Below are 20532 nucleotides of genomic sequence, written 5' to 3' on the forward strand. Positions count from 1 at the left end.
GTTGTTTTGCCCCAGTTTCCCCAGAGTTATTGAGGCCCCCATGTTTTACATTTTTGGATGTCTGGGTATCACTTTTCAGGTGCACCCTCCATATACATGACACACTTATGTGTCTTGTATGGATACCTCCCTTTTAATGTGCGGTGGGTGCCATTTTATACACCTCTGGAGGGTTCGGCAGTATTGTTCCTTTCTCAGGCATAACGGGTGGTACTGTTCTGGATGATTGCACGAAAGGCACACCGGACTTGTGTCTTTTTTCATTGACAGGACTCTGGTGGTGCATGGCTGCCAGCATAGCATGCTTGCTTCTACGGATACTCCCTGGCCGTGGCAGTGACCATCTGGGTGGTCTGCACACGTGTTTCAACGAGAGAGCAGGTGGCGGCCACTTTGGCCACCTATGCAAGTGCAATGTGTGATGTCCAGTTGGAGTTTCTGGTCTGCCAGTTGTGGTGGACTTGTGACGCCGTGGAAGGCCATTTCCATTCATTATGGACAGGATATTGTAATTTTATTTTATTTCCAGTGGGTATTTTCTTTTTAGGGTGCTCTTGTATGGGCTTCTTTTCAGTTTTCTCTTGCTGTTTCTCTTCTCTTTGACTGTCTAGAGCAGGGGTCCTCAAATTTTTTAAACAGGGAGCCAGGTCCCTGTCCCTCAGACCATTGGAGGGCCGGAGTATAGTTTAAAAAAAAAAAAAAACTATGAACAAATGCGGACATAGTACAGGAGATGACCAGAGACTGCGGACATACAACGGCGGTGGGAATACTGGGCCGGACGCTCTATGCTCTAAGATGCAGACATTTTCCCCCAAGTGTGTCTTATGGAGCGAAATAGAGCCCCATCATTGGTGTCAGTGGGAGGAATAGTGCCCCATCATTAGTGTCAGTGGGAAGAAACATGCGCCATCATTGGTGTCAGTGGGAGGAATAGTGCCCCATCATTGGTGTCAGTAGGAAGAATCGTGCCCCATCACTGGTGTCAGTGGGAAGAAACGTGCCCCATCACTGGTGTCAGTGGGAAGAAACGTGCCCCATCACTGGTGTCAGTGGGAAGAAACGTGCCCCATCACTGGTGTCAGTGGGAAGAAACGTGCCCCATCACTGGTGTCAGTGGGAAGAAACGTGCCCCATCACTGGTGTCAGTGGGAAGAAACGTGCCCCATCACTGGTGTCAATGGGAAGAAACGTGCCCGATCATTGGTGCCAGTGGGAAGAAACGTGCCCCATCACTGGTGTCAGTGGGAGGAATAGTGCCCCATCATTGGTGTCAGTGGGAGGAATAGTGCCCCATCATTGGTGTCAGTGGGAAGAATTGTGCACCATCATTGGTGTCAGTGCTGGGAGGAATAGTGCCCCATCATTAGTGTCAGTGGGGGGAGGAATAGTGCCCCATCATTAGTGTCAGTGGGGGGAGGAATAGTGCCCCATCATTAGTGTCAGTGGGGGGAGGAATAGTGCCCCATTATTGGTGTCAGTCGGGGGAGGAATAGTGCCCCATTGTTGGTGTCAGTGGGGGGAGGAATAGTGCCCCATTGTTGGTGTCAGTGGGGGGAGGAATAGTGCCCCATTGTTGGTGTCAGTGTGGGGGTGGGGGGGGGGATAGTGCCATGTCAGTGGGGGAAGGGGATAGTGTGCCAACATTGGTGTCAGTGGAAGGAATAGTGTCCCATCATTGGTGTCAGTGGGAGGAATAGTGTCCCATCATTGGTGTCAGTGGGAAGAATAGTGACCCATCTTTGGTGTCAGTGGGAGGAATGGTATGTCATTGGTGTCAGTGGGAGGAATAGTACGTCATTGGTGTCAGTGGGGGGGATAGTGTCCCATCATTGGTGGCAGTGGGGGAAGGAATAGTGTTCCATCGTTGGTGTCAGTGGGGGGTGGAATAGTGCTCCATGGTTGGTGTCAGTGGGGGGGGAGGAATAGTGCCCCATCGTTGGTGTCAGTGGGGGGGGAGGAATAGTGCCCCATCGTTGGTGTCAGTGGGGGGGGAGGAATAGTGCCCCATCATTGGTGTCAGTAGGAGGAATAATGCCCCATCATTAGTATCAGTGACACCAATGATGGGGCACTATTCCTCCCACTGACACCAATGACACTTAACTTGCTGACCCCTGTTCCAGCATGGTGCTGCTGCAGCCAGCATACCTGGTTGCAGCAGCACCATCTGCACGGCACACTTACCTGTCAGCTGTCCTTCACTCCGGCCTCTCCCTCACTCGATGTTCGCGGGGCCGTTCGGCTCCGCCTCCTCGCAGGTGATTGGCCGCCTGTGTGCCTTTCCTGAGCTACAGTTTTGGCGTCCAATCACCGGGGAGGAGGCGGAGCCGAACGGCAGCACGAACATCGAGTGAGGGAGTGGCCGGAGTGAATGAAGGAGCAGCGCTTCCTGGACTGGATCGTCGTGGGACTGGGACACGGAGCCAGGTAAGGTATAGCAGCCCCCTGCCCGCCCCTGTACTTAGTTTAGTGTCCCTTCCTCGCGGCAAATACGCCCCTGCCGGTGGGCCGGATAAATGGGCTCAGCATGCCGCATGTGGCCCGCGGGCCGTAGTTTGAGGACCCCTGGTCTAGAGTCTCATATTTGTGTTATAATACTTAATTTTTAGATGTGGGGCCTTTCTGCCTGTGTCTTCAGCTGAGGGGGCTCCAGTGGCTGTTATATTCTATTGACTACTGGATGTTCAAATGATGTCTTTTTATTGTCTGGGACAAGCAACTAACAGCTTTAGGAACTGGCCCTTCTTTTCTAACACCCCTCTATTTCGCAGTGGACATATTCTCCTTTATATCATATTTGGGTAGGTGTATCCCAATATTAATAGTTTTTTAGAACAAGTAGTTTCCCTTTAAAGTGGATATCTGATGCAATGAGTTAGATTATCTCTTTGAATTTGATTTGGCTTATTTTGTAGGTTTTTTTTCTTTTGAGTCCTCAGAGGTATCCTATGTTTCCCTCCTGCATCCACACATGGGAGGTACCTACAGTGAAGGAAATAAGTGTTTGATCCCCTGCCGATTTTGACTGTTTGCCCACTCACAAAGAAATTATCATTCTAAAAATCGAATGGTAGGTGTATTATAACACCGAGAGACAAAATAGCAACAAAAAAAATCAAAAGAAATGCATGTCTAACAAATTATGCACTGATTTGCATGTTCATGAGGGAAATAAGTATTTGATCCCCTTCACAAAATATGACTTAGTACTTGGTGGCAAATCCCTTGTTGGCAATCACAAAGGTCAGACGTTTCCTGTAGTTGGCCACCAGGTTTGCACACATGTCAGGAGGGATTTTGGCCCACTCCTCTTGGCAGATCCTCTCCAAGTAATTAAGGTTTGGTTGCTGACGTTTGGCAACTTGAACTTTCAGCTCCCTCCACAGATTTTCAATCAGATTAAAGTCTGGAGACTGGCTAGGCCACTCCAGAACCTTAATGTGTTTCTTCTTGAACAACTCCTTTGTTGCCTTGGCCGTGTGTTTTGGGTCATTGTCATTCTGGAACACCCATCCATGACCCATTTTCAATGTCCTGGCTGAGGGAAGGTTTTCACTCAATATTTGACGGTAGATTGCCCCGTCCATCGTCCCTTTGATGCGGTGCAGTTGTCCTGTCTCCTTAGCAGAAAAACACCCGCAAAGCAGAATGTTTCCACCACCATGTTTGACAGTTGGGATGGTGGTTTTGGGGTCATAGGCAGCATTCCTCCTCCTCCAAACACGGCGAGTTGAGTTGATGCCAAAGAGCTCGATTTTGGTCTTATCTGACCACAACACTTTCAACCAGTCCTCCTCTGTATCATTCAGATGTTCAGTGGCAAATGTCAGATGGGCTTGGACATGTGCTTTCTTGAGCAGAGGGACCTTGCGGGCACTGCAGGATTTCAATCCTTGTTGGCGTAGTGTGTTACCAATTGTTTTCTTGGTGACTTTGGTCCCAGCTGCTTGGAGCTCATTGACAAGATCCTCACGTGTAGTTCTGGGATGATTCCTCACTGTTCTCATGATCATTGACACTCTACGAGGTGAGATCTTGCATTGTGCACCAGACCTAGGGAGACCTGTCAGTTGTTTTGTGTTTCTTCCATTTGCGAATGATTGCACCAACTGTTGTCACCTTCTCACCAAGCTGCTTGATGATAGTTTGGTAGCCCAGTCCAGCCTTGTGTAGGTCTACAATCTTGTCCCTGACATCCTTGGACAGCTCTTTGGTCTTTACCATGGTGGAGAGTTTGGAATCTGATTGTTTGATTGCTCCTGTGGACAGGTGTCTTTTATACAGGTAACAAAAGTGATTAGCAGCACTCCCTTTAAGAGATTGCTTCTAATCTCAGTTTGTTACCTGTATGAAAGACACCTGGTATCCAGAAATCCTGCTGAATGATAGGGGATCAAATACTTATTTCCCTCGTGATTATGCAAATCAGAGCATAATTTGTCAGGCATGCATTTCTTTTGAATTTTTTGTTACTATTTTGTCTCTCAGTGTGACAATACACCTACCATTCGATTTTTAGACTGATCATTTCTTTGTGAGTGGGCAAACATTCAAAATCAGCAGGGGATCAAATACTTATTTCCTTCACTGTATAGCCTGGGTGCCTGAGGCCCCTTGGGGCCTTCCCTACCCTTCCCGACCTGATGTTCACCACATGGGAGTATTTCCTGGAGCTACATCCATCTTCTTACAACTTTGCTGTAAGTATTAGGTTCTAAAACATATGGTATTTTTTTATATCATATAAGTCTTATATTTATCGATGTACAGTGGGGCAAAAAAGTATTTAGTCAGCCACCAATTGTGCAAGTTCTCCCACTTAAAAAGATGAGAGAGGCCTGTAATTGGCATCATAGGTAGACCTCAACTATGAGAGACAAAATGAGAAAAAGAAAATCCAGACAATCACGTTGGCTGATTTGGAAATAATTTATTTGCAAATTATGGTAGAAAATAAGTATTTGGTCAATATCAAAAGTTCATCTCAATACTTTGTTATATATCCTTTGTTGGCAATGACAGAGGTCAAATGTTTCTTGTAAGTCTTCACAAGGTTGGCACACACTGTTGCTGGTATGTTGGCCCATTCCTCTATGCAGATCTCCTCTAGAGCAGTGAGGTTTTGGGGCTGTCACTTGGCAACACGGACTTTCAACTCCCTCCAAAGGTTTTCTATGGGGTTGAGATCTGGAGACTGGCTAGGCCACTCCAGGACCTTGAAATGCTTCTTACGAAGCCACTCTTTCGTTGCCCGGGCGGTATGTTTGGAATCCTTGTCATGTTGGAAGACCCAGCCACGTTTCATCTTCAATGCCCTTGCTGATGGAAGGAGGTTTGCATTCAAAATCTCACGATACATGGCCTCATTCATTCTGACCTGTACATGGATCAGTCGTCCTGGTCCCTTTGCGGAGAAACAGCCCCAAAGCATGATGTTGCCACCCCATGCTTCACAGTAGGTATGGTGTTCTTTGGATGCAACTCAGCATTCTCTCTCCTCCAAACACGACGAGTTGTGTTTCTACCAAACAGTTCTATTTTGGTTTCACCTGACCATATGACATTCTTCCAATCCTCTTCTGGATCATCCAAATGCTCTCTAGCAAACTTCAGACGAGCCTGGACATGTACTGGCTTAAGCAGGGGGACACGTCTGGCACTGCAGGATCTGAGTCCCTGGCGGGGTAGTGTGTTACTGATGGTAGCCTTTGTTACGTTGGTCCCAGCTCTCTGCAGGTCATTCACTAGGTCCCCCTGTGTGGTACTGGGATTTTTGCTCACCGTTCTTGTGATCATTTTGACCCCACAGGGTGAGATCTTGCGTGGAGCCCCAGATCGAGGGAGATTATCAGTGGTCTTGTATGTCTTCCATTTTCTAATTATTGCTCCCACAGTTGATTTGTTCACACCAAGCTGCTTGCCTATTGCAGATCCAGTCTTCCCAGCCTAGTGCAGGTCTACAATTTTGTTTCTGGTGTCCTTCGACAGCTCTTTGGTCTTCACCATAGTGGAGTTTGGAGTGTGACTGTTTGAGGTTGTGGACAGGTGTCTTTTATACTGATAACAAGTTCAAACAGGTTCCATTGATACAGGTAATGAGTGCAGGACAGAGGAGCCTCTTAAAGAAGGTACAGGTCTGTGAGAGCCAGAAATCTTGCTTGTTTGTAGGTGACCAAATACTTATTTTCTACCATAATTTGAAAATAAATTCTTTCCAAATCAGCCAATGTGATTGTCTGGATTTTTTTTCTCATTTTGTCTCTCATAGTTGAGGTCTACCTATGATGCCAATTACAGGCCTCTCTCATCTTTTCAAGTGGGAGAACTTGCACAATTGGTGGCTGACTAAATACTTTTTTGCCCCACTGTATGTTTGCTTCTTTTCAGATTTGTTACGCTTACAGCAGTATCCTTTATCTTCCTGAAGAAGCAGGTATAATTTCCTGTGAAACATGTTGAGGAAGCATAGCCAGCTTTGAACTGGATTTCACATTCTGTCAAAAGCTCATGCTCCAACAATACTGTGATATTTATTTGACCGCTTAAAGCCCGCCCTATAGCAGTAATACTTCTACAGGTCAGACTCTCAGCGCGAAATCACGTAATTCGGTGCCTGAGAGATCAATCAACAGATTCAGGACAGGGTCTGTTGATTGATCCCTGTCCTAACAGACATCATCCTGTACCTGTGTTTACATTTACACAGGTACAGGAAATGATGCAAGCAGATCCACGTAAGTAAAAACCACACACACACACTAAAATCACAGTTCGGTCACATTTAACTCCCTGATCATCCTCCAGTTAATCCCTTCACTGCCTTGTCACCAGTGTCATTAGTACAGTGCACAGATGGTTTTTACTGATCATTATATTAGTGTCACGGGTGACTTCAGATAGCGTTAGCATCCCTCCCAGATAGCGTCAGTTTGCCCGCCACTACATTAGTCAACCCCTTGATTGCCAGGAACACGCTTACATACACAAATAACCTCCATTGCTAGCACAGTGTCTGAGCGGATGAATATCTTTGATCGGATCAGCACTATACCAGCGTTCACAATAGTATAGTGTCCCCAAAAACGCAGCGTTAACGGGATCAGCCCCGGCACCTGTGTTTAGCCCCTACACTTAATTCCCCCCCTCCCCCAGCAAGTGCAGTGTCAGGAGATCACTGTCACTTGATACATTGCACACAGAACCGCAGTGTTCGCAGAATAAGGCCTGATCTCTGCTAGCACTTGGAGGTAAATTTTTTTTGTAGTGGTTCAAGCAGTCCCTGACAGCCAGGTGCTCTTTTTCCCGTGAGTCACACTAAGTACCTATAAATTTAGTGGACAAAATGTCCAACAAAAGGTACTCTAGTGAAGAGGCCTACAGGATTCTGAGCATTTCAGAGGAGTGTGAAGGGGATGCCTCACTGACAGAATCTGCCTCAGAATATGAACCTGTAGACAACAGTGGCACCCTGACAGACAGCTCAAACGATGGAGTAGATGTTCCTGCTAAGGTCAGGAAAACCCAGGTTTCTGAGGTGGGACAATTGCATGATGATTCTCATATGCAGTAGAGTGCTGCTCTATCTTTTGGTGAACTGGTGAGCACCAACGACTTAGTACATCCTGATCTTATACATACCAGAACTGCAGTATCACTTGGTGACGTGGGAGTCCCATAAGTGTAGTAAAAGCTGGTGCGGTGGCTAGCACAAGTAGTGTCCCGCAGCCACCAAGAATTCAAACACAGCACCGTAGAGCCCCTAGTGTCCTTCCAGATGTGCCTGCAAATCCGGATTGGCAGCCCACAAATTCTGCAGCACGCATACTTCCCCCATTAACTGCCCAACCTGGATTTCAAGTGGAAACAGAAAATTTAACTACTCCCCTTCATTTTTTGGAGCTCTTTTTCACAGATTTGTATGCATTGATTCTGGATCAAAGCAATTTATATGCACAATTTATCGCTGCCAACACAAATTCAAACCTTCCCAAACCATTTGCATTCAAACCTATTTCCGAATTTTAAGTTTTTTTGGGCCTAACTCTCAACATGGGCATTACTAAAAAAAAAAGTAAATTGCAGTTGTATTGGTCCACAGACCCGATTCATCATATGCCCGTGTTCTTTTTTTGCCTTGGCCAGGCATAGATATGAGAATATTATGCGATTTATGCATTTCAACGACAATATACTCTGTCATCCTTAGGGTGACCCTGAATTTGACCGGCTCCACAAAATTTGACCCCTCGTAAATCACCTTAACCAAAAATGTGCAGATGTCTATACTCCCCAGCAAAACATCTGTGTTGATGAGTCCCTCACTAGTTTTTCTGGCCGCCTTGCATTCAATTTCTCCCCTGCAAGCGTGCCAGATATGGGGTCAAGATGTATAAGACCTGTGAAAGGGAAACAGGCTATACATGCAAGTTTTGTATTTACGTGGGAAAAGATAGTCACATGGAGCCCCCCGGATGTCTTCCACCAATCTGTTTATTCTGACAGCAACAGCGTCTTGCTCTCAGAATATACATAAGTAAATGTGTGCAGCGCTGTTGGATGAGATTTTTCATCCGCAGTTAAAAAAAGAGCATATATGCCGAAGCATGGGGACATGGGGTGGCCAATGGGTAGATGGCCCCTATGCTGCGGCATATATTTTATTAAATTTTTTTTGGCAGAGATTTCTTCATCCGCATTGATTGATGTGAATAGAGGAATCTGTTAGGTTCTTTTTTTTTTCGTTCAGCCCACAGACTGAATGAAAAAAAAAAACAACATCTCATGTGTGCCCGCCCTTAGAAGTGGATGGATACAGGGCGATATATTCTTATGGTGGGCATACCACACACTTTTTCTGGCAGAGATTTCTTCTTTTTTTCATTCAGCCCCCAGGCTGCATAAAAAAAAAAAAAAAAAAAAAAACAAAAAACATAGCATACATACCCAACAAGGACCAGCGAGGTACTGGTACATCACTGGACTTTGAATGGTTATACCAGGCTGATGCAATCATCCTGGTATCTTTTTTTCAGCCGGCAATCAGCTTTCATATAAAAGCAAAGCTAGTGGCTAATTAGCTGCAGGACAGCTTTTACAAGCAGCAGGAGAAGATGCTCCCCCGCTTACTTACATGGCTTTCTCGGGTAGTCCCGTGCAATCAAGTGAACCTGAGAATGCAGCCGGTGTTTCTGCCAGCTGACCATAGAGCTGATTGGAGTCCAGAATGGCGCCAATCATCTCTACAGTCTAAGAAATCGGAACAGCACAAAAGTGGCCGGCAAAACACCTCATCCCTCCGTGTGGATGCCACATGGCGTCCTTACAGGCATGCGCAGTGCGCCTGCCCGCAGGGCCGCTCTGCGGTGCGATCTGTAACCGGCCGTGTACCTCTGACCCCGTTTCCAGTACCATGTGACCTGCTGTTATCAATCACAGCAGGTCACATGATAGTTGTATACAATGGATGGCTTCCTTTCATGCCATCCATTGTATACTAGTGTGTCTAGCTGTGAATGGTCACAGCGATCACATGCACAAGCTGGGCCAATCACAGCCCAGCTGTGTCATGTGATTAGCTGTGGCCAAATCACAGCTAAGCACAAAAAAAAAAACCCTGAATGAATCGATGTCATTCAGGTAACTGCTTGCTTATAGCAAAGTAATTCTTTGCTATAAGCAAATTGTGTAAAAAATAAAATAAATAAAAAATACTGATCACTTCCCCAAAGTAGTACAATGTTACTATGGTAACATTATACTACTTTGGTCATAGTGGAACATGAAAAAAATGTAATAAAAAATTAAAATAAAAAAAATTTTAAAACAAATTTTAAAAAAATTATACTTTTTTTTCGTACTGTCACCAGTCAGTGTCCCTGATTACCACCATGCCAGTTATATGAAGATACACTGAACTGGTGACAGTATGTTAAAAAAAAAAAAAAATGAAAAATGACAAAAAAATGACAACTTCAAAAAACTCGCCATGCCTTTTATGAAATACATCGGACTGTCTACTTTGCAAAAAGTGGTCATTTGGGGGATATCTGTACTGTTTTGACATTCTTGGACCTCAAGAAATTAGATTGGCTGTCAGTACTTCAGGATTGATCAATTTTCAGATATATCCCATAGTTTGTGAACTCTATAACTTTCCTGCAAACTAAATAATACATCCTAATTTGGGTTATTTTCACCAAAGACATGTAGTAGAATACATCTTGGCCTAAATTTATGAACAATTATTTATTTGCAAACATTTATAACAGAAACAAATAAAAACGTGTTTTTTTTTTTTTCAACATTTTCAGTCTTTTTTTGTTAATTTATCAAAAAATAAAAACCCTAGTGTTGATCAAATACCACCAAAAGAAAGCTCTAGCTGTGTGAAGAAAATGATAAAATTTTAGTTTGGGTACAGTGTTGTATGACCGCACAATTGTCATTCAAAGTGTGAGAGCGCTGAAACCTGAAAAATGGCCTGGGCAGGAAGGGGGTAAAAGTGCCCTGTATGAAAGCGGTTAAATTGGGAATGCATCCAATCACACAGATCTTGGTGAGATCAGATGACGTAAGGGCAGAGGAGATATCTAGAGTCTGATAGACCCCAGATTTCTCAAAAAATAATACCTACCAAGGCGTATTGGTAAAATACCAATACCATTGGCAGAAGTGACAAAATATTCGTCACTTCTGGTTTCTTAGACCAGTGGTCTCCAAACTGTGGCCCGGATCAGGCCCTTTGCTTGCCTTTATCCGTCCCTTTTTTTCCCACTGACGCAAGACACTATTTCTCCCACTGGCACCAAAAATGGGGTATAATTACTTTTACTGACATCAACAATGGGGCACTATTCCTCCTAATGACACCACTGATGGGGCACTATTCCTCCTAATGACACCACTGATGGGGCACTATTCCTCTCACCAACGCCAACGAGGAATAATTCATGTTAAGGACATAAACAGCAGGGCACTATTCCTCCCACAGACACCAACAATAGGGCACTATTCCTCCCACTGACACCAATGGGGCACTATTCCTCCCACTGACACCAACAATGGGGTACGAATCCTCCCGCTGACACCACTAATGGGGTGCTATTTCTCCTACTGACACAAACGATGAGGCACTATTGTTCCCACTGACACCAACAATGGGGCACTATTGCTCCCACTGACACCAACAATGGGGCACTATTGCTCCCACTGACACCAACAATGGGGCACTATTGCTCCCACTGACACCAACAATGGGGCACTATTGCTCCCACTGACACCAACAATGGGGCAATATTACTCCCACTGATACCAATGATGGTGACTATTCCTCCCCCAATGCCAAAGATGCACTGTTTATTCCAACTGACGCCAGAACAATTTGTACTCCCAAACGGCCACAATCCGGCCCCCCTAAAATCTGAAGGACAGTAAACTGGCCCTTTGTTTAGAAAATTTGGAAACCAGTCTTGGACCTTGGAGATGATCTGGGACGTTCCGGTCCTCGATCATCTCTATGCTCAGCCAGTAGAACTGACTGTCTGGTGGGACAGGAGAGCCTGGGAAAGTGGCAGAAGGTGGTGGGGGGGTGTGACCCCCCTTTTATCACCTGTAAAAACGATCCACCAGCTATTTAGCTGCTCAGTAATAAACCCAAGATGATTCAGCGCTGCACTATTAAAGTGTAATATAAAACACAATAATAACTCCCAAAATACAATCAAAAGGAAATAAAAAGTCCACATGTTGTGTCTTTTAATTATTATCCTCAACTTTTTAATTCTTATTTCTTCCATAAAAGTGACATACTATGTGCTGCACACACCACCACCATTAGCAGCTCAGCACAATTATTGACCTAAAATCAATTGGTCATATGTACCTGTCCCTTTAAGAGATGTAATCAGATGTAACAAATGGCTGAACTCCTCTCTTGACCCAATCAGACTGTGTATGTACCACCACAGGGGGCATCATAGATAGTGACTACAGCTTGTGAATAAATGCCATTCACTATATGCATCTCATCACTGTCCCCTTTAAAACTGGATTGTGCTCCATACTGCTTACACTGTTCCTTGGTGTTCTTTTCTGTCCTACTGTCCAAAGCAAGATGTCTTACATCACTGGCTCCACCCCTCGCGCGTTATGCCACTGGGCATGGCTTCATCAGAGGAATTCATATTTAGCCACTTGGATTGCTTTTACCTTTCTAGAATGCATGAAGGTAATAAAACCTTGAGACTTTGCAACCACTTTAAAGTGGTTGGAAACCCTTGCACACAAAAAGTCCCATGCGGTCATTGATGTAATATAAACTGTGCCCCAAAACACACATCAAAGACCCTGCATGTCTCCTCTGGGCTCCACTGGATGTATTGCAATGCATATCTCAAGGCAATACATTTCTTCCCTTGCCAGGGAAAGTGACCTGAAAATGACGTCATACACAGCAAGAGGGGGAGGAGAGAGGACATTACACAGCTTTACCACAGGAGCAAGCTGCCAAAAGACCTGCAGACAGGCTGGGGAAGCAGCAGCGTCATCCACACCAGCCCGCACACCAAATCTAGAGCCTGTTTCTCTGGGAGCTCAGGACAGTGCACAATGGGATCCAAGATGGCATCGGACCACCCTGCATCTCCAGCCACCTCTCCAGCAGCCTCTGATCATGGAGAATTTATCAGCTCTGCCAAGGTACACTGCTCCAGTTCAGCCCTCTCACATGCCTCCACACACAATTCTACAGCAGGCTCAGTGCTAGATGACATTGCAGGATACTGGGACATTAGAGAGCATATACGAGCCCTTCCTACGAAAGCTGACATTCTGCAGTTGATTTCCACTGTACAGTATTAATTGAACCGCTTCCCTACCACCATATAGAATAAAAACTGCTACAGGGTGGCAGGGCTGTGCAAAATCACGTATATATACACATGATTTTGTATTTCTGGGTAGGGGGCACGCACGCGCCCTACCTGTGCCACCATTGGCGGCTACAGCTGTAAATCACAGAGTCATGTCCTGAGATTTCCCGCCGGAACACAGCGATCGCCGAGCATCACTGATGGGGGAGAGGTCTGTATGTAAACAACACAGATGTCTCTCCTGTCAGCTCCAGCATGCTGCTTTGTATTGCTCTGCATATAGTAGAGCAATACAAAGCAGCGTGCTTACACAGCAAAACACAGCACACAGTAAACCCCTTGCTGCCCAGTGCCATTAGTACAGTGTCAATGCTTTTTATTAGTACTGATCATTGCATTAGTGTCCCTAGGGATGTCAGTGACAGTCAGTTCCCCCCAGTGTAAGAATGCCCACCGTAGTCCTGCTAGAAGTCATTAATCACCGCCATTGTGTGTGTGTGTGTGTGTGTGTGTGTGTGTGTGTGTGTGTGTGTGTGTGTGTGTGTGTGTGTGTGTGTGTGTGTGTGTGTGTGTGTGTGTGTGTGTGTGTGTGTGTGTGTGTGTGTGTGTGTGTGTGTGTAAAAATTCCAGTATATATGCCACCATTTGTAGACGCTATAACTTTCACGTAAACCAATTAAATTTACACGTATTGGTATTTTTGTTTATTTAGCAAAGACATGTAGCAGAATACATTTTGGCCTAAGTTTATGATGAAATTTGATTTTTTACATTTTTTTTTACTAGGTAGGTTTTACAGCAAAAAGTCAAAAATATTGGGGTTTTTTTCAAAATTGTCGTTTTTTTTTTAGTTTATAGCGCAAAAAATTAAAAACCGCACAGGCGATCAAATACCACTAAAAGAAAGCTCCATTTGTGGGAAAATAATGACATATATTTCATTTGGGTGCAGCCTTGCATGATAAAGTTACTTGTTAAAGTAACGCAGCACCGTATCGCAAAAAATGGCCTGGTCAGGAAGGAGGGTAAATCCTCTGGAGGGCAAGTGGTTACAGGAAAAGTACAGCCAAAGCTCTTTTGGCTGTATTTCTCCTGTGAATTACAGGAGTGCAGTTCATTCTGCACTCCTGTGACCCACTGTTGGCTGACGTCACTCAGCCAGTCCAGGCTAGGGAAAGATTGTGACCATATGGTCGGTATTCACCCAGGGGCCTGAACCTGCACCTGCCTCAGCCTCTCAGCGGTCTGTCGAGACCAATACTCTAGGCAACCTGAATGGAGACCTTAGAAACTTCTCAGTAGGATTTGTTTCAAACTATGGAAAAACTGAGAGATTGCTTCCCGCAAGCATGACACCAGGATAGAATCCATTTTTACCGCAATTGGAAGACTACGAAAAAGCAAGCGGCAGCAGAATATCTGGATTAGGGGCTTACAGGAGGCCACCCACACCCTGGATGTAGTCCCCACTCTCCAAGTGGTTTTCAGCCTCATCCTGGGAGATACTACATCCAAAACAGACACCGGAGCTTGATTTGACTGCTCAGCATGTGTTTGACTGAGCACCCAAGTGCTGCCATGTGCGAGAGTAACCTGAAGAAATAAAAGGGTTTTTTTCCCACATTGGGGTTGGCGCCTCATTTACTCGCTCAACAGATGTGCTTCTGCTGAGCAAACAGCGCAATTTTAAAAAACATTAAAAAGATTAAGTCACCATAAAGCCCCTTTCATTTTTAAAAGCCCCAGACATTACTAAAAGCAGCCCTGCCTAATAAAAATATGGAGCAGGATAGGTACAATCTTTCAAACCTGCTCAGATTGCCTATGCTGTGGGACCATTCAAAATGTGCAGCTTGACTCGCATGTGCACAGTAGGAAGCTGGCTGTGAATCCACAAGGAATCACAACCAGCTTCCCAAAGTAAACATGCTGGCATCGGGGACCCAAAAAAACGGAAGGTGAATAGAGCGCTAGATCCCTAGACAGATAAGTGTCAATTTATTAAAAGTCAGCAGTTACAGTATTTGTAACTGCTGACTACTTTTTGGGAGGGGGCTTAAGATCCTCTTCAACTTCACCATCCCTACCTCTCTCTCGTAATCTACGCTGAGAGCCCTACTAAAATTTTCTAAATGCCTCTCACATTGGGAATACTTGCAAAAGACATGTCATCAGTGATACTATCTAGGCTTCCCTGCATATTCTCGGATCACTTAGCGAAATGCTAGCGCAACTGTGATCACCCAAGAACTCCACTCCAAATATGGTGGTCGTGCCCTATTATCACCAGGTTTTGGGCGGCAATCAACACTGTTCTTTCATCTATAACTCATACACCACTCTCACATTGCACATGGCTTTCCTAGGAAAAGGCACTCCAGCCCTGCCTCATCATATGCCACCATTCATAAATTATACCCTCATTGTTGCCAGACTAGCTGTTGTAAGACGATGGAAAACCACACAGCCACCTTAACTACAATATGTTATTTATATGCTGCCAGACTAGTTGTTTCAAGGCAATGGAAACTGCACTACTGTCTTAACTACAAAATCTTATTTATATCCTTAACAACCACCTTTTTCTCATATGCTAAAGCCCATCTCAAAGCTTCTAAATGTCATTACCAATGGGCCCTTAAGGCTGACTGACAACAGAAGCAACCCAGTCTAAATTCATCTCACCTTTCACTCCTGTCTCCTCCTCCTTCAGGACCTAAAACCCCATTATTGCTACAATATATACCCTAAGCTATCAGGGAACCTTACCTTCATTGTTTAATACTCTAGATCATAACTATGATGTATTATGCCAATGCAATGCCCTGTATATATTTTTTATTTTGCACTACTGTTTTTTGTGGGGGGGTTTTTGCCTAGAAGCTCCGGCCATTATTGGGGTCAGGTGGTCAACCCACAGCATGGCTTTATTATTATGCTGTTATTATTGTTATAAATGCAATGTTTCAAGATATGATTCTTGTGCCTTATTTCTTTTAACTTCTATAGTTTTTCAAAATAAAAGATTTATGATAAAAAAGTGCATATACCAGCTGGGGTATATGGGAACAATAACAAAATTATAAGTCAGTAACTGATAACGATTACAGTGTATAGTGTTGATGAATAGCTCTCCAATATCTAATCTCTGATTACTTTGTGGCTGTTACAAGAAGGATATAGGTCTATAAAGGGAACTTACCAATACGGTTTATGGTTTGTGGATTTAGAATTGATGTGTACATATTTGTACATGTGAATCTAATTAGTGCTGAGATTTCCAGTGATGCTGGTCCACAGGAAAGAAAGCTGTTTAAAAGGTAATGCATGTGCAAGTCAGGCAGCTCTGAGAAAGCTCTGCCTAAAGCAGGCTGCATGCTTGAGGCACTGACTGTGTTGCTAAACAGATTCAACATTTGGACACAATATCTACTGGACATATTGGGTCTCTCTTAGGTTTTTTTATGTAACACTTTTTTGCCAAGCACCTTTATGAGTATAATATCTGATTTTCATAAAGCTCACATCACATGATGCCAGCTTTCTATCTGTTCTATAGTGTGGTGAAAATCAACACTGATCACATCTAAGGCTTTATTTAAAATAGCATATCCCTATATTTTATCACAAAAGTTAAAAAAAAAAAAAAACATAGGATGCTGTAAATATGCACTGTGCCCACCTGTTACAAAGCTGAAAAGTGACTGTATATGAGCTCTGTCTTTAAAATAAGATCGACTGAGACCATTCCAGATGATGTCAGCAACTCTGCGGATTAGGTCTCGGCCAGATGCTCCATTTTCCTGAAGATAGCAAGACAAATCCACAGCCCCCCTTGTTTGAGCTGTAAAGCGGGCATGTAGTGCCTGAGCTACAGCTAATTCCATGGTTGGAAAATAAGACACTCCATGCTGAACAAACCCTTGCTTTGAATGCTCATCTAGATTCTTTGTGCTATCCTTTCCCGGTCCAATCCGTAAATCTTCAGAACGGATGTCCTCTTCAACCACCATTTCTTTGTCTTTTTTCATTTCCAATGCTTCTTTCCCTGCTTTGTCCACTTCCTTTTTTGCAGGCTTTGCACCAGTTTGCTTGGAAGTGGCATCCTTTTCTTTCCTTGCTTGAGGCCCAACACCTCTTTTCTTTGCCAAATCATTCTTAACTCCTCTATTTCCATGTTCCGATTTACAACCACCTTGGTTTGCCTGGCTTGTTAAGTCTCCACGCTTTGATTTTGTTCCTTCACTACTCATTTTAGACAATAGTTCAGGGTCCCCTGGTATACTAGTTATGTTAGTTGGAATCACTCGATTAACTGCCAAAAAGTGTTCAACAAAGCCAAGAGTTAAGGAAAGCAAAGCCAGGTCAGGTTCAGGACGTGAGAGTTCCCATTTGAATAGACTTTTAAGCGATTCCAGGGAGCAGAGTGGGAAAAATGACTTTTGGGTGGGCAGAAGTCCCATATTTACTAAGCTGTGCCTGCAAGGAAAAAAATGATTAAAGAATACATGTTAAACAAAATGTAATAATAATTAAGCAAATGTAATTACAAAGTAGCAAATCTCTTTCCTACAGCTCATGTCAAGCTCAAAACAGCTTCCCATCTTGCATGCAGCCAGGAAAAAAAAAAGAGGTCAGACCCCATGTTGGCAAAGCTCTGCCACTGACAGACCTTGAACCTGTAATGCATCCTATGGCTCACTTGACATGTTGCATTGTGTGCCAAGGGGGGAACCTACAGCAGGATCCAGTTCCTGAAGTAACAATGAAGGCTGCCCCCACACGTCTTTAATTCAGCAGGGCCTGGGTAGGGTCCCTCAAGGCTCAGAAAAGCAGTTATCCAATCCAGAAGAAGCTGCAGTGGCTATAGACCACACAGGAAGCTTGAAGAAACGTAGTGTAAAAAACTGAGGCTACCAAAAAACTGAGGCTAGATTGAGTAGGAGGGGTTATATAGGAGGATACTCCTGCAGCCTTCTCTTTTTGTCAGCATCCAATCACCTGAAGGTAGCTGTACAAAACCCATGTTAATGACAAATATGATTCACTCCTAACTATACTCACAAAAGCACAACGCTTCAAACATGCATATCAGAAACTCAATGTGCAGCGCGAATGCTTGGTGCAGAACAACATCAAATATGCTCCACCCTACATATTTTGTTAAAAATAACATCCTCAAAGGAATTCGGAAGCAGCAGATCATGTACAGTTGTGGCCAAAATTATTCAACCCCCACTGAAATTGAGTGTTTTGGCCAGTTTGACATTGCTTTTGATCATTCAGTCATCTTGCTTACATTTACATTAAAGAGGCACTTGTAGGTCAGACAAATATAACATAACAGTTATAATGAAATAACCACAAATGTCTTTTCTGTGCTCACAGCATTATCAGTTTTATTCAACCCCCAAGTGACATTCAATCTTAGTACTTAGTACAGCATCCTTTTACAGTTATAACAGCTTTTAAACGTGAAGCATAGCTTGACACAAGTGTCTTGCAGCGATCTACGGGTATCTTCGCCCATTCTTCATGGGCAAAGGCCTCCAGTTCAGTCACATTCTTAGGCTTGCGCACTGCAACTGCTTTCTTTAAGTCCCACCAGAGGTTCTCAATCGGATTTAAGTCTGGTGACTGCGATGGCCACTCCAAAATGTTCCAGCCTTTCCTCTGCAACCATGCTCTAGTGGACTTGGAGGTATGCTTGGGATCATTGTCCTGTTGAAAGGTCCAACGTCTCCCAAGCCTCAGGTGTGTGACGGACTGCATCACGTTTCCATCCAATATCTCCTGGTACTGAAGAGAATTCATGGTACCTTGCACACGCTGAAGCTTCCCTGTACCTGCAGAAGCAAAACAGCCCCAAAGCATGATTGACCCTCCACCATGCTTCACAGTAGGCAAGGTGTTCTTTTCATCATAGGCCTTGTTCTTCCTCCTCCAAACATAGCGTTGATCCATGGGCCCAAACAGTTCTAATTTTGTTTCATCAGTCCACAGAACACTATCCCACAACTTTTGTGGTTTGTCCACATGGCTTTTGGCATACTGCAGTCGACTCTTCTTATTCTTTGGAGACAGCAAGGGGGTACGCCTGGGAGTTCTGGCACGGAGGCCTTCATTACGCAGTGTGCGTCTTATTGTCTGGGCTGAAACTTCTGTACCCACATCTGACAAATCTTTTCTCAGTTCCTCAGCAGTCACACGGGGACTTCTCTCCACTCTACGCTTCAGGTAGCGCACAGCAGTCGAAGTCAGCATCTTCTTTCTGCCACGACCAGGTAGCGTTTCAACAGTGCCCTTTGCCTTGAATTTGCGAATGATGCTTCCTAAGGTGTCTCTTGGTATGTTTAACATCTTTGCAATCTTCTTATAGCCATTGCCCTTCCTGTGAAGAGAAATCACCTCTTCTCTTGTCTTCCTGGACCATTCTCTTGCCTTCACCATGTTTGTAACCACACCAGTAAATGTCTAGAAGGAGCTGAGTATCACAGTCATTTTAAAGCTGCCTAATTGGTGCTTATTATGCTTGATTGCTGCTCGGTGACATCCACAGGTGTTTTCAATACCTGATGGAAAGCACCTGTATGAACCTCTGTTCTTCAGAGTGGTAGTCTTTAAGGGGTTGAATAATTGTGGCAATGAAGAAACCACATAAGAACCATTTACTACTGTATTACATAAACAATTGATGTCATTTTAGTTGCATTTGGGTAGTTACAACGTCCTTGTAGGATTTGATTCTGAATACAATTCCAAATGTACACTATAGTCCCTAAACCCCTTTACAGCATTGGGGGTTGAATAATTTTGGCCACAACTGTATATACACATGATTTTTTGCACAGGGAGTCCACCCTGTAGCAGTAAAACTGCTACAGGGCAGACTTATACTTGCTAAAGAGGACAACCCACTCCTGTCACTACTCTATAGACATTTAAGCCATACTAGGGGCGAACAATCAATCATTCTTGCCTATATCCTTTAACTATTTCTTTATACTTACCTATTTTTGTCCTGTCTCTTTGCTGTCTGAGTCCCCGTTTCTGCATTACCATTTTTTTAAATTCTCGTGCGAGATTTAGCAGTGCAAGAGATTCCTTTGCTTTATTAGAATGGCATCATACGTTTCATCTCTCATATGTACCATATGACCATTACCTATTAACCTATTACAGGACAATTTTATGGTACAGTTCATATAAGCCCCAACTAGGAATGATATGTTTACCGCTGCTCAAGGTAAAGAGACTCCTAATTTCCAAGCACAACTACTCCTGTAGCTGCTAGCCCAGCTCGTGTGCTGCATAGATGAGAACAAAGGATGTCCGATCGGCTGCACTCCAAACAATCCACTTTATTGAACAAAAATAAAACAAATACAGACAGTAGAAATACAGTGGGGGGACTGGCAGGTAAACATGTTTCACGCTAAAGACAGCACTTATTCATTACCCCTGGGGTTCAATAAAGTGGACTGTTTGGAGTGCAGCTGATCGGACATCCTTTGTTCTCAGGAATGATACTATGCTGGACCTGGTAATCTCAAACCATGCAGAGCTTATTACTAAAATCCTTATAAGAACATCTGGGTGGCATTGAAAATAACATGATTTAATTTATTGTTAGTTGTAAACAACAAGCACATACAGGAAA

The 20532-nt window shown here is 44.1% G+C and overlaps 1 protein-coding gene across 2 annotated transcripts in view; it reads right to left on the reverse strand.

Annotated features, from left to right (window-relative positions):
- The window catches only part of MEN1 (menin 1), a 373352-nt gene that overhangs the window by 322592 nt on the left and 30228 nt on the right, over nt 1-20532 (reverse strand). For both annotated transcript variants that reach the window (XM_089681659.1, XM_089681660.1), the window contains exon 2: nt 16555-17351. In XM_089681659.1, coding sequence (XP_089537785.1) covers nt 16555-17335 — 781 coding nt within the window. In that variant the 5' untranslated portion in view covers nt 17336-17351. The remainder of the gene's footprint in view (nt 1-16554; nt 17352-20532) is intronic.

This window comes from Staurois parvus, unplaced genomic scaffold, assembly GCF_062004578.1.
Source record: "Staurois parvus isolate SC_StPar_1 unplaced genomic scaffold, SC_StPar_1.0 ptg000275l, whole genome shotgun sequence".
NCBI lineage: Eukaryota > Metazoa > Chordata > Amphibia > Anura > Ranidae > Staurois > Staurois parvus.